The following is a 13289-nucleotide window of genomic DNA, read 5'->3' as shown; positions in this document are numbered from 1 at the left end:
GGCGATATATACGGGAAATAGAGTGATAGTAAAGATGCATTATAACATTAGACGAAATGTGAGCTTATTAGCACAGGAGATATGGGGGGCGCATAGCGTACAGCCAAATTTCCCTAACAATGTGGCGAGCCAGGTAGGCGTGAACTGGGCCTCCTTAGCATCGGATCAAGATGAGGGAGCGAATGGATCCACGCTCCGATGCACATACACAATGGATAATAATAAAATATACATTTATTACAAAGTATACACAATATAAAAACGTGTTTGTCATGACCTTGCAGTAATACTTTCATGACCTGTCTGTCTCTTACCTTGTCTGTGTATCAGCCATAGGGCTTGCTCTCTCACACCTGCATGGTTAAGTAATCTTCCCTCAGTGTGGCTCCACCCTCGCCTCAACAGGAACCACTATTTAACTCTGTGTTCCCCAAGCCTGCCTTGCCGTGCAATATTGTATGTTTGGTTTCCGGTTTCCTGCTTGCCGTGTGCCCTACGTTTGTCTCTGTTACCGATCTTGGCGTGTTTCCCCGACCATCCACGCCTGCTTGTGACCCTGACATTTGACGCGTTCTCGACTATCCCTGCCTGCTTGTGACCCTGACCTTTGGCGCGTTCTCGACTATCCCTGCCTGCTTGTGACCCTGACATTTGGCACGTTCTCGACTATCCCTGCCTGCTTGTGACCCTGACCTTTGACGCGTTCTCGACTATCCCTGCCTGCTTGTGACCCTGACATTTGGCGCGTTCTCGACTATCCCTGCCTGCTTGTGACCCTGACATTTGGCACGTTCTCGACTATCCCTGCCTGCTTGTGACCCTGACCTTTGACGCGTTCTCGACTATCCCTGCCTGCTTGTGACCCTGACATTTGGCGCGTTCTCGACTATCCCTGCCTGCTTGTGACCCTGACATTTGGCGCGTTCTCGACTATCCCTGCCTGCTTGTGACCCTGACCTTTGGCGCGTTCTCGACTATCCCTGCCTGCTTGTGACCCTGGACCTTTGGCTTGTTCTCCGTTTATCCTTGTCTGCTAGGGGGGCTGCCGCGAATTGAGAAGCGTGCGGGGGGTGCCGCCGCTAATTGGGAAAATTGAGAAGCTGGGGGGTGCCACAAATTGGGGGGGTTGCCATGGGGACCTCTGGGCCCCTTAGAAAAAAATATATATAAAAAAAAGGGGGGTAGCCATCTGGGGACCTCTGGGCCCTTTAATAAAAATAAATTAATAAAAATAAAAATTTATAAAAAAAGGGGAGTTGACATCCGGTGCCCTGGGGACCTATGGGCCCTTTAATAAAAGCAAAAAAATAATAAAAAAAGAAAATATATTAAAAAAATTACATTTTTTTTATAAAATAAAAGGGGGGTTGTCATCCGCTAATTGGGAAAATTGAGAAACTGGGGGGTGCCACGAATTGGGGGCGGTTGCCCTGGGGACCTCTGGGCCCCTTAGAAAAATATATATATAAAAAAGGGGGGGTAGCCATCTGGGGACCTCTGGGCCCTTTAATAAAAAAAATTAAAAAATTAATAAAAAAAGGGGAGTTGGCATCTGGTTGCCCTGGGGACCTCTGGGCCCTTTAATAAAAACAAAAAAAATAATAAAAAAAGAAAATATATTAAAAAAATTACATTTTGTTTATAAAATAAAAGGGGGGTTGTCATCCGCTAATTGGGAAAATTGAGAAGCTGGGGGGTGCCACGAATTGGGGGGGTTGCCCTGGGGACCTCTGGGCCCCTTACAAAAAAATATATATAAAAAAAGGGGGGTAGCCATCTGGGGACCTCTGGGCCCTTTAATAAAAATAAAAAAAATAATAAAAAAAGGGGGTTGACATCCGGTGCCCTGGGGATCTCTGGGCCCTTTTAATAAAAACAAAAAAAAATAATAAAAAAATAAAATATATTAAAAAAATTATATGTTTTTTATAAAATGAAAGGGGGGTTGTCATCCACTAATTGGGAAAATTGAGAAGATGGGGGTGCCATGAATTGGGGGGGGGGGGTTGCCCTGGGGACCTCTGGGCCCCTTACAAAAAATATATTAAAAAAAGGGGGGTAGCCATCTGGGCCCCTGGAGACCTCCGGGCCCTTTAATAAAAATAAAAAATAAATAAAAAAATATATATAAAAAATGTAAAAAAAAAAATTATAAAAAAAGGTCGGTTGCCATCCGAGGCCCTGGGGACCTCTGGGCCCTTTAATAAAAACAAACCAAAAAATATATAGAAAATAAAAATAAAAAATGAAAATGTTATAAAAAAAAGGGGAGTTGCCACCGGGCCCCTGGGGACCTCCAGGCCCCTTTAAAAAATAAAAATAAAAAGGGGGTTACCATCCGGGCAACCTGGGGACCTCCGGGCCCCTTACAGGTGTACTGCCTGCACCCCCCTGATGGCGGCCCTTCTTGTCCCGGTTGGGTCTGTCACAGTACTCACTAAGTACACACTATAAAGGGATATGTTGTGTTCATATTTCATGTCTGAGGTTTACAACCACTTTAATGATGCATCATAGTTAACCAACTTCAAGACCAGCCTTATTCCGGTAACTCCATGTATATTCCTCACTGGTCATTGACACGCAGCAGATGCCTCTGTCATTTTCCGACTCCAGCATGCCACGCTACAAATAATTGAAATCATAATATGCTGACGGGGACGTGAGCCGACCACAACATCCCGATCGATAATTCTGTTATCGTCATCATTATCTTTATCCTAATTTACGGATTGGCAGCCAAATGACTGCAGCTCCGGATTACAGTTTGGGATTAATGGTGAAGGTTACTGAGCGCCTACCAAGGGTCACAAGGGTTCCGCGTCACTTCGCTGGAACGTTATACTGTGAGTGATAAGAACTTCAGACAAAAAGCGATTTTCAGTGATACATGTGCCAGGAATTGCTGTTTAATAGCTAGATTCAGAAAGAGTTACGCCGGCGTATCAGTAGATATGCCAACGTAACTCTGAATCTGCGCCGTCGTAAGTTTAAATGTATTCTCAAACTGAGATACACTTAAACCTAGCTAAGATACGACAGCCTGCGCCGTCGCATCTTAGGGTGCACTATTTAGGCTGGCCGCTAGGTGGCGCTTCCGTTGAGTTCGGCGTAGAATATAAAATTATGCCTGGATACTCTGATTCACGAACGTACGTGCGCCCGTCGCAGTAAAGATACGCCGTTTACGTAAGGCATTTTCCCGACGTAAAGTTATTCCATCAAATAGCTGGCCTAGTCAATGTTAAGTATGGCCGTCGTCCCCGCGTTGAAATTTGAAAATTTTACGTCGTTTGCGTAACTCGTCCGTTAATGGGGCTGGACGTAATTTACGTTCACGTCGAAACCAATACGTCCTTGCAGCGTACTTTGGAGCAATGCACACTGGGATATGTACACGGACGGCGCATGCGCCGCTCGTAAAAAACGTCAATCACGTCGGGTCACAAGTAATTTACATAAAACACGCCCCCCTCATCCTCATTTGAATTAGGCGCGCTTACGCCGGTCCATTTACACTACGCCGCCGTAACTTAGGAGGCAAGTGCTTTGTGAATACAGCACTTGCCTCTCTGACTTACGGCGGCGTAGTGTAAATGCCATACGCTACGCCTGCCTAACCTGAATCCAGCTATAAGTGTACAGTGGAACCTCGGTTTAAGAGTAACTTGGTTTGAGAGCGTTTTGATTTGCGAGCAACTTTTAAAAAAAAAAATTCTGACTCGGTTTGCGAGTGTTCACTCACAAGACGAGCAGAATTCAAGCTTAAAGTGGAGGTTCCCCTAAAAATAAGCTTTTAAGATTAGATTGATGCTCATTTTGTGAAGGGGAATCGGCTATTTTTTTAAAAAATGAAGCAGTACTTACCGTTTTGGAGAGCAATCTTCTCCGCCGCTTCCGGGTATGGGTCTTCGGGTCTGGGCGTTCCTTCTTGATTGACAGGCTTCCGACAGGCTTCCGACGGTCGCATACATCGCGTCACGAGTAGTCGAAAGAAGCCGAAGGTCGGTGCGGCTCTATACGGCACCTGCGCACCGACGTTCGGCTACTTTCGGAAAATCGTGACGCGATAGATGCGACCGTCGGAAGCCTGTCAATCAAGAAGGAACGCCCAGACCCGAAGACCATACCCGGAAGCGGCGGAGAAGATCGCTCTCTAAAACGGTAAGTACTGCTTCGTTTTTTAAAAAAAATACCCGATTCCCCTTCACAAAATGAGCATCAATCTAATCTTAAAAGTTTATTTTTAGGGGAACCTCCACTTTAATAGACCTGCAGTACCTCATTTGGCCTGAGGTATGGGGGAGCAGAAGCCGAGCAGAGCCGAAAATAGGACTGCAGTACCTCATTTGGCCTGAGGTACGGGGGCGCAGGAGCCGAGAAAAGCCATCTGTGAGCTCAGCTTTTCTATTAGATTTCTAGTGCAGGTTTGAAAGTTAAAGGAAAAAGTCTGTCATGTTATGCATTAGATAACACACAATTCCTTTTTTATTTTTTATAAATATACAGTGTTTTCGGCGAGATGTTCCTAGGCAGTAAAATGCAGACTTTTGGGGCATATATTTTATTTATTGTCCTTGCACTGCAACCGTGACAGATGGTGAAATAGGTAACCGGCACGAGGAAAATCATATCTTCAGGCGAGCGCAGCAAGACCAAAGTGAGAAAAAAAACATCCATCGTGTTTTTTTTTTATGTATGCAGGAACACAAATCAAAAAGGAAAAGAAATTTGAATTTCAAAGTTGATTGTCACCGGAAATGAAAGAACAATTTATCAGCCCCTATAAACAATAATTAGATGTTTCGGGGGGAATATATTATTCTTGCTCTCGCTGTTCTGTGTCATCAGATTGCGGCAGACTCTCAATGAGCTGAGAAATGATTTTGCTGCCATTTTTAATTGGAAGATTCCCTTGATTACTTTGTGGTCTCTTACAATAACCGTCGACTTATTAGATGACGGAGTTCCCTTTTAATAGCGGGTGATTTTCAGCTGTTGTATCTCTTCTATCTTCCAACAGGATATTGCTTCTCAGAAGTTCTCCATGCCCTCGCCGGTCCGCACGGTGATCGCGGCTGACTTTGATAACGATCAGGAGCTGGAAGTCTTTTTCAATAATATCGCCTACAGGGGTTCTTCAGCAAACCGAATGTTCAGGTAATGTCGCAGCCTTCCCCAAAAAAAATTATGTGGCGGGTGCTCAGGTTTAAAAAAAAATTAAAAAGATAACATTTATTTACTTGGTTATAAAGGCTCATTAGCAGGGATTCTTAGATATTGAGTACAGGTAAAAAGCCCACCCCTAGGTAATCCATTGTCTCCACCCCCTATCCTCCTCCGATCACTGTCCCTTCTCTTTATCTCCCTATCCACCTCTGAGCACAGTCCCTTGTCTCCACCTCCCTACCCACCTCAGAGCACCATCCCTTGTTTTCACCTCCTACCCATTTACGAGCACCATCCTTTGTCTTTATCTCCCTACCCACTTCTGAGCACCATCCTCTTTCTTTATCTCCCTACCCACCTCTGAGCACAGTCCCTTGTCTCCACCTCCAACCCACCCCTGAGCACCGTCCTTTGTCTCCACCTCCCTACCCACCTCAGAGCACCATCCCTTGTTTTCACCTCCTACCCACCTACGAGCACCATCCCTTGTCTTTATCTCCCTACCCACTTCTGAGCACCATCCTCTTTCTTTATCTCCCTACCCACCTCTGAGCCCAGTCCCTTGTCTCCACCTCCTACCCACTTCCGAGCACCGTCTCTTGTCTTTTTCTCCCTACTCACCTTCGAGCACCATCCCTTGTTTTCACCTCCTACCCACTTACGAGCACCATCCCTTGTCTTTATCTCCCTACCCACTTCTGAGCACAATCCTCTTTCTTTATCTCCCTACCCACTTCTGAGCACAGTCCCTTGTCTCCACCTCCAACCCACTCCTGAGCACCGTCCTTTGTCTCCACCTCCCTACCCACCTCAGAGCACCATCCCTTGTTTTCACCTCCTACCCACTTACGAGCACCATCTCTTGTCTTTATCTCCCTACCCACTTCTGAGCACTATCCTCTTTCTTTATCTCCCTACCCACCTCTGATCTCAGTCCCTTGTCTCCACCTCCTACCCACTTCCGAGCACCATCTCTTGTCTTTTTCTCCCTACTCACCTTCGAGCACCATCCTCTTTCTTTATCTCCCTACCCACCTCCGAACCCCGCCCCTTGTCTCCACCTCATACCCACTTCAGTGCACTGTCTCTTGTCTTCATCTCCCTACCCACCTCTGAGCACCATCCCTTGTCTTTATCTCCCTACTCACCTCCGAGCCCTGTCCCTTGTCTCCACCTCATACCCACTTCCGAGCACTGTCTCTTGTCTTCATCTCCCTACCCACCTCCGAGCACCATCCCTTGTCTTTATCTCCCTACCCACTTTCGAACCCCATCCTCTTTCTTTATCTCCCTACTCACCTCTGAGCCCTGTGCCTTGTCTCCACCTCATACCCACTTCCAAGCACCCTTGTCTTCATCTCCCTACCCATGTCCGAGGACCATCCCTTGTCTTTATCTCCCAACCCACCTCCAAGCACAGTCCCTTGTCTCCACCTTCTACCCACCTCCGAGCACAATCCCTTGTCTTTATCTCCCTACCCACTTTCGAGCCCCATCCTCTTTCTTTATCTCCCTACTCACCTCTGAGCCCTGTGCCTTGTCTCCACCTCATACCCACTTCCAAGCACCCTTGTCTTCATCTCCCTACCCATGTCCGAGGACCATCCCTTGTCTTTATCTCCCTACCCACCTCCAAGCACAGTCCCTTGTCTCCACTTTCTACCCACCTCCGAGCAACATCACTTGTCTTTATCTCCCTACCCAGCTCCAAGCACCTTTCCTTGCCTTTATCTCCCTACCCACTTTTGTGCACCATCCCTTGTCTTCATCTCCCTACCCACCTCCGAGCACCGTCCCATGTCTCAACCTCCTACCCACTTCCGAGCACCATCAGTTGTCTTTATCTCCCTACCCACCTCCGAGCACCGTCCCTTGTCTTTATCTCCCTACCCACCTCCAAACACCATTACTTGTCTTTATCTCTCTACCCACCTCCAAGCACCATCCCCTGTCCTTATCTCCCTACCCACCTCTGAGCACCATCCCTTGTCTTTATCTCCCTATCCACCTCTGAGCACCGTCCCTTGTCTTTACCTCATACCTACTTCTGAGAACCACCCTTGTCTCCGTCTCCTTACCCTCCTCCCAGTACTGCCCCTGTAGGAGAAAACAGAACCAAGAATACATTTTTCTGTAATTTGTATGGAATTTGTTAATGATAACAACAAAGGCAGTAAAATAGAAGCCCTGCAGCCAGCAACAACAATATAAGGCCCCTCTATAGATGCTGTCTATCATGTGACTCTATGATAGGAGGCCAATCCATAGATGCCGTCTATCATGTGACCCAAGAATACGACCTCTGAGCACCGTCCCTTGTCTTTATCTCCCTACCCACCTCCAAGCACCATCCCTTGTATTTATCTCTCTACCCAGCTCCAAGCACCATTCCCTGTCTCAACCTCCTACCCACTTCTGAGCACCATCCCTTGTCTTTATCTCCCTATCCACCTCCGAGCACCATCCCTTGTCTCCACCCCTTACCCACCTGCGAGTCCAATTGCTTGTTTTTATCTTCCTACCCACCTCCAAGCGCTGTCCCTTGTCTTTATCTCCCTTCCCACCTCTGAGCACCATTACTTGTCTTTATCTCCCTACCCACCTCTGAGCATTGTCCCTTGTCTCCACCCCCTACCCACCTCTGAGCACCATCCCCTGTCTTTAACTCCCTACCCATCTCCAAGCACCATCCCTTGTCCCCATCTCTTTAACCTACTCTTAGTACCAACCCTGTAAGAGAATACCGAACCAAGAATAATTTTTGCTGCCAAGTAATTTGTATGGAACTTGTTAATGATAACAACAAAGGCAGTAAAAGAGATCCCCTGCAGCCAGCAACAACAATATGAGGCGCCTCTTTAGGTGCTGTCTATCATGTGACCCTATTATAGGAGGCCACTCCATAGATGCTCTCTATCATGTGACCCAACAATACAACCGCTGAACACCATCCCTTGTCTTTATCTCCCTACCCACCTCTGAGCACCATCCCTTGTCTTTATCTCCCTATCCACCTCCGAGCACAGTGCCTTGTCTCCACCTCCTACCCACCTCTGAGCACCATCCCCTGTCTTTATCTCCCTACCCACCGTCGAGCACCATCCCCTGTCTTCATCTCCATATCCACCTCCGAGTACCGTCCCTTGTCTCCACCTCCTACCCACTTCTGAGCACCGTCCCTTGTCTTTATCTCCCTATCCACCTCTGAGCACCGTCCTTGTCTCCACCTCCTACCCACCTCCAAGCACCAATACTTGTCTTTATCTCCCTACCCACCTTCGAGCACCATCCCCGTCTTTATCTCCCTATCCACCTCTGAGCACCGTCCCTTGTCATCGCCCCCTTCCCACTTCTGAGCACCACCCTTGTCTCCACCTCTTTACCCTCCTCCCAGTACTTCCCCTGTAGGAGAATACAGAACCAAAAATCAATTTTTCTGTAAAGTAATTTGTACTGAATTTGTTAATGATAACAACAACAAGAAGTCCTGCAGCCAGCAACAACAATATAAGCCCCCTCTATAGATGCTCTCTATCATGTGACTCTATGATAGGAGGCCAATCCATAGATGCTGTCTATCATGTGACACAATATAACCTCTGAGCACCGTCCCTTGTCTTTATCTCCCTACCCAACTCCGAGCACCATCCCTTGTCTTTATCTCCCTACCCAGGTCCATGCACCATTCCTTGTATTTATCTCCCTACCCAACTCCGAGCACCATCCCTTGTCTTTATCTCCCTACCCAACTCCGAGCACCATCCCTTGTCTTTATCTCCCTATCCACCTCTGAGCACCATCCCTTGTCTTTATCTCCCTACCCAACTCTGAGTACCATCCCTTGTCTTTATCTCCCTACCCAACTCTGAGCACCATCCCTTGTCTTTATCTCCCTACCCAACTCCGAGCACCATCCCTTGTCTTTATCTCCCTACCCAACTCTGAGCACCATCCCTTGTCTTTATCTCCCTACCCAACTCCGAGCACCATCCCTTGTCTTTATCTCCCTACCCAACTCCGAGCACCATCCCTTGTCTTTATCTCCCTACCCAACTCTGAGCACCATCCCTTGTCTCCTCCCAGTACAAACCCTGTAAGAGAATACAGAACCAATAATCATTTTTGCTGCAAAGTAATTAGTATGGAATTTGTTAATGACAACTTCAAAGGCATTTGTGCATTTGTTGGGAACACCTGAACATCCTGAAGTAGTGTCTAATTCATAATCTCTTCCCTGGTGTCCTTACCCTTCAGGGGCTGGTCCAGGTCACTAGGTAGGGAAGTCCTGGTCAGGACTCAGGAGGACAGGCTCCCTTTAAATTCCTCCGCCATGTTTGAGCAGTGACGGTTCGGTACTGAAGGGGCCCCATGAGAGGGATAGATCCTGAGCACTGTAGTTCTCATGGAACATGCCCTTTAAGTCAGGACAGCTTTTACAGATGGAAATGTCTGTAGTCATCACTTTAGAGACGCACAATTGCCGAATGTGATATGGGATGAATCTTTCCCAGAAAATGTGAAAAATATGGCCTTGTAAAGATAAAAAATGTAATTTCAGATGCGTTATCTGCTGTCATTTTTTTTCCTTTTAACCTCTTCATGACAGCGCAGAGTCGGCCTCTATCATGGTGGAACACTCGGATCTGACATGACATAAATCCAAGTCTCCTTTCTTCTTATATTTCGTAGGGAGCACCCGGGGCTCCTAATCATACCACTGCGAGTGTCGTAATGTAACTCCTAAAGTCTGTACCCTGCCATCACTCACCTCTTTTGCTAGTAGTCGCCCTATTATTAGCCATGATTTTTATAGCGCCAGCAGTTTGCGCAGCGCTTTGCATTAACCACTTAAGGACCAGGCCTTTTCTGGCAATTTTTGTTTACATGTAAACATCTGTATTTTTTGCTATTAAATTAATTAGGACCCCCAAACTTTATATATATATATATACAGTAAAACCTTGGTTTGAGAGTAACTTGGTTTGAGAGCGTTTTGCAAGACAAGCAAAATGTTTTAATAAGATTTGCCTTGATATACAAGCGATGTCTTGATATTTTACACTGAGTGTAAAAGAGAAGAGAGGAGCCTCTAAGTGTAGCAATATGGTTATATTTAATGAAGATAAAACACTTAGCAACGTATTGCGACACTTAGAGGCGCCTCTCTTCTCTTTTATACCCTGTAAAAAAAAATGCTTTGATATACAAGTGCTTTGGATTACAAGCATGTTTCTGGAATGAATTATGCTCGCAAACCAAGGTTTTACTGTATATTTTTTTAGCAGAGACCCTAGAGAATAAAATGGGGATCATTGCCAATTTGTTATGTCACACGGTATCTGCGCAGCAATTTTTCAAATGCCATTTTTGCTATTAAATTACTTTGAACCCCAAATATATATATATATATATATATATATATATATATATATATATATATATATATATATATATATATATATATTTTTTAGCAGAGACCCTGGAGAATAAAATTGGGATCATTGCGATTTGTTATGTCACACAGTATTTGCACAGCGATTTTTCAAACACAATTTTTGCTATTGAATTACTTAGGGCCCCTAAACATTATGGGCTAGATTCAGAGAGAGTTACGCCGGCGTATCAGTAGATACGCCATCGTAACTCTGAATCTACGCCGTCGTAAATTTAAGCGTATTCTGGAAACCAGATACGCTTAAATTAGGCTAAGATACGAGCGGCGTAAGTCTCCTATCTTAGGGTGCATATTTACGCTGGCCGCTAGGTGGTGCTTCCATTGATTTCGGCGTAGAATATGCCAATGAGCTGGATACGCCGATTCAGAAACGTACATGTGCCCGGTGGATTTTTTTACGTCGTTTACGTAAGGCTTTTTCCGGCGTAACGTTACTCCTGCTCTATGAGTAACGTTAAGTATGGACGTCGGGACAGCGTCGAATTTTGCATTGTTTACGTCATTTGCTTAAGTCATTTGCGAATAGGGCTTTGCATAAATTACGTTCACATCGAAAGCATTGACTATTTGCAACGTGATTAGGAGCATGCGCACTGGGATACGTTTACGGACGGCGCATGCACTGTTCGTTAGAGACGTCATTTACGTGGGGTCATGTTTTCTTTACATAAAACACGCCCACCTCTTCAGAATTTGAATTCGGTGCGCTTACGCCGGCAGATTTACGCTACACCGCCGTAACTTAGGGCGCAGGTTCTTTGTGAATCCAGCCCCAGCCTCACTAAGTTACGGCGGTGTAGCGTATCTGAGATACGTTACGGCGGTGTAGCGTATCTGAGATACGCTACACCCGCACAAACTTACGGCGGGCTATCTGAGTCTAGCCCAATATATATACAGTGGGGGGGGGGGGGGAGTATTTAGTCCCCACCAATTGTGCAAGTTCTCCCACTTATAAAGATGGGAGGGGCCTGTAATTGTCATCATAGATATACCTCAACTATGAGAGACAAAATGTGGAAACAAATCCAATCACAGTGTCTGATTTGGAAAGAATTTATTTGCAAATTATGGTGGAAAATATCGGAAATGTCAAGGGGTATGAATACTTTTTCAAGGCACTGTAAATAATGAATAAATGTAATTAATGAACTGAACTCGTTATTAATGAAAGAAATGCGTTGGAGAATTCACCAAAAAGTAAAAAGAAAAAAAAAACCCACAAACACTTCAATCCTCCTCCTGGTATTGCGTTGTTCTGTCACCTCAATTATTTTGATGGGATTTCATTTTCACATTAGACAAATGTGCTGAGCTCGGTCCCCGGGGAAGGCGCGATGGGAAAGCAATGAAACCTCCGATACGCTGCGCTGAGTATTTTTAGATTATTACAAAAAGAACAAAAAAAGCGGCACAAAACCTCTCCTGCCTCCTCCTGACCGATCTTCTGACTATCTCAGATACCAATTGGACGTCTTCTTTTTTTATGAGTTTTACTTTAACTTCTTTCCTTTTTCATCTGCGGCTCGGGTTCACCGCAGAAATCACGTATTACTTCTTCCCCATTTCACACAAATGAACAGCCTGAAGGGAACTCAATCACCACCGCGCTAAATGTTCCGGAGGTTGGAAGTTGCCAGATTCCTCAATTTTTTTTAATTGTTTGACAAGTGTAGGCGACGTCCCGGTGAGAGGCGGAGAGCGGGATAAAAATACGATGGGAAAAGTTTTTCGACACGGAGATTGTCATGTTAACCTCTTGCTACCCACATAGCGCACATGGGCCTCTCTCATCTTTTTAGGTGGGAGAACTTGCACAATTGGTGGCTGACTAAATACTTTTTTGCCCCACTTTAATTGTGAAGTGGAAGGAAAATGATAAATGGTTTTCAATTTAATGGTTATTACTAGAATTGTCCCGATACCACTTTTTTAGGACTGAGTACAAGTACCGATACTTTTTTTCAAGTACTCGCTGATACCGAATACCGATACTTTTTTTTAAATGTGTCCCCAAATGCAGCCATGTCCCCCCACAGATGCAGCCATGTCCCCCCACAGATGCAGCCATGTCCCCCCCATATGCAGCCATGTCCCCCCATATGCAGCCATATCCCCCCCATATGCAGCCATGTCTCCCCCCATATGCAGCCATGTCTCCCCCCATATGCAGCCATGTCCCCCCATATGCAGCCATGTCTCCCCCCATATCCAGCCATGTCCCCCATATGCAGCCATGTCCCCCCCATATGCAGCCATGTCCCCCATATGCAGCCATGTCTCCCATATGCAGCCATGTCCCCCCCATATGCAGCCATGTCCCCCATATGCAGCCATGTCTCCCATATGCAGCCATGTCCCCCCCATATCCAGCCATGTCCCCCATATGCAGCCATGTTTTGCCCCATATCCAGCCATGTCCCCCCCATATGCAGCCATGTCTCCCCATATCCAGCCATGTCTCCCCATATCCAGCCATGTCCCCCCATATGCAGCCATGTCCCCCCCATATGCAGCCATGTCTCCCCATATCCAGCCATGTCTCCCATATGCAGCCATGCCCCCCCCCATATCCAGCCATGTCCCCCATATGCAGCCATGTCTCGCCCCATATCCAGCCATGTCCCCCATATGCAGCCATGTCTCCCCCCCATATCCAGCCATG

General features: G+C 46.2%; 1 protein-coding gene across 3 annotated transcripts in view; it reads left to right on the top strand.

Moving 5' to 3' along the window:
• The window catches only part of CRTAC1 (cartilage acidic protein 1), a 738783-nt gene that overhangs the window by 629624 nt on the left and 95870 nt on the right, over positions 1–13289 (top strand). For all 3 annotated transcript variants that reach the window (XM_040361273.1, XM_040361276.1, XM_040361274.1), the window contains exon 8: positions 5024–5160. In XM_040361273.1, the coding sequence (XP_040217207.1) occupies positions 5024–5160 (137 nt within the window). The remainder of the gene's footprint in view (positions 1–5023; positions 5161–13289) is intronic.

Source organism: Rana temporaria, chromosome 8, assembly GCF_905171775.1.
Source record: "Rana temporaria chromosome 8, aRanTem1.1, whole genome shotgun sequence".
NCBI classification, from domain to species: Eukaryota; Metazoa; Chordata; class Amphibia; order Anura; family Ranidae; genus Rana; species Rana temporaria.
The sequence above is the reverse complement of the archived record's forward strand: the minus strand, read 5'-3'. Positions and strand labels throughout refer to the sequence as shown.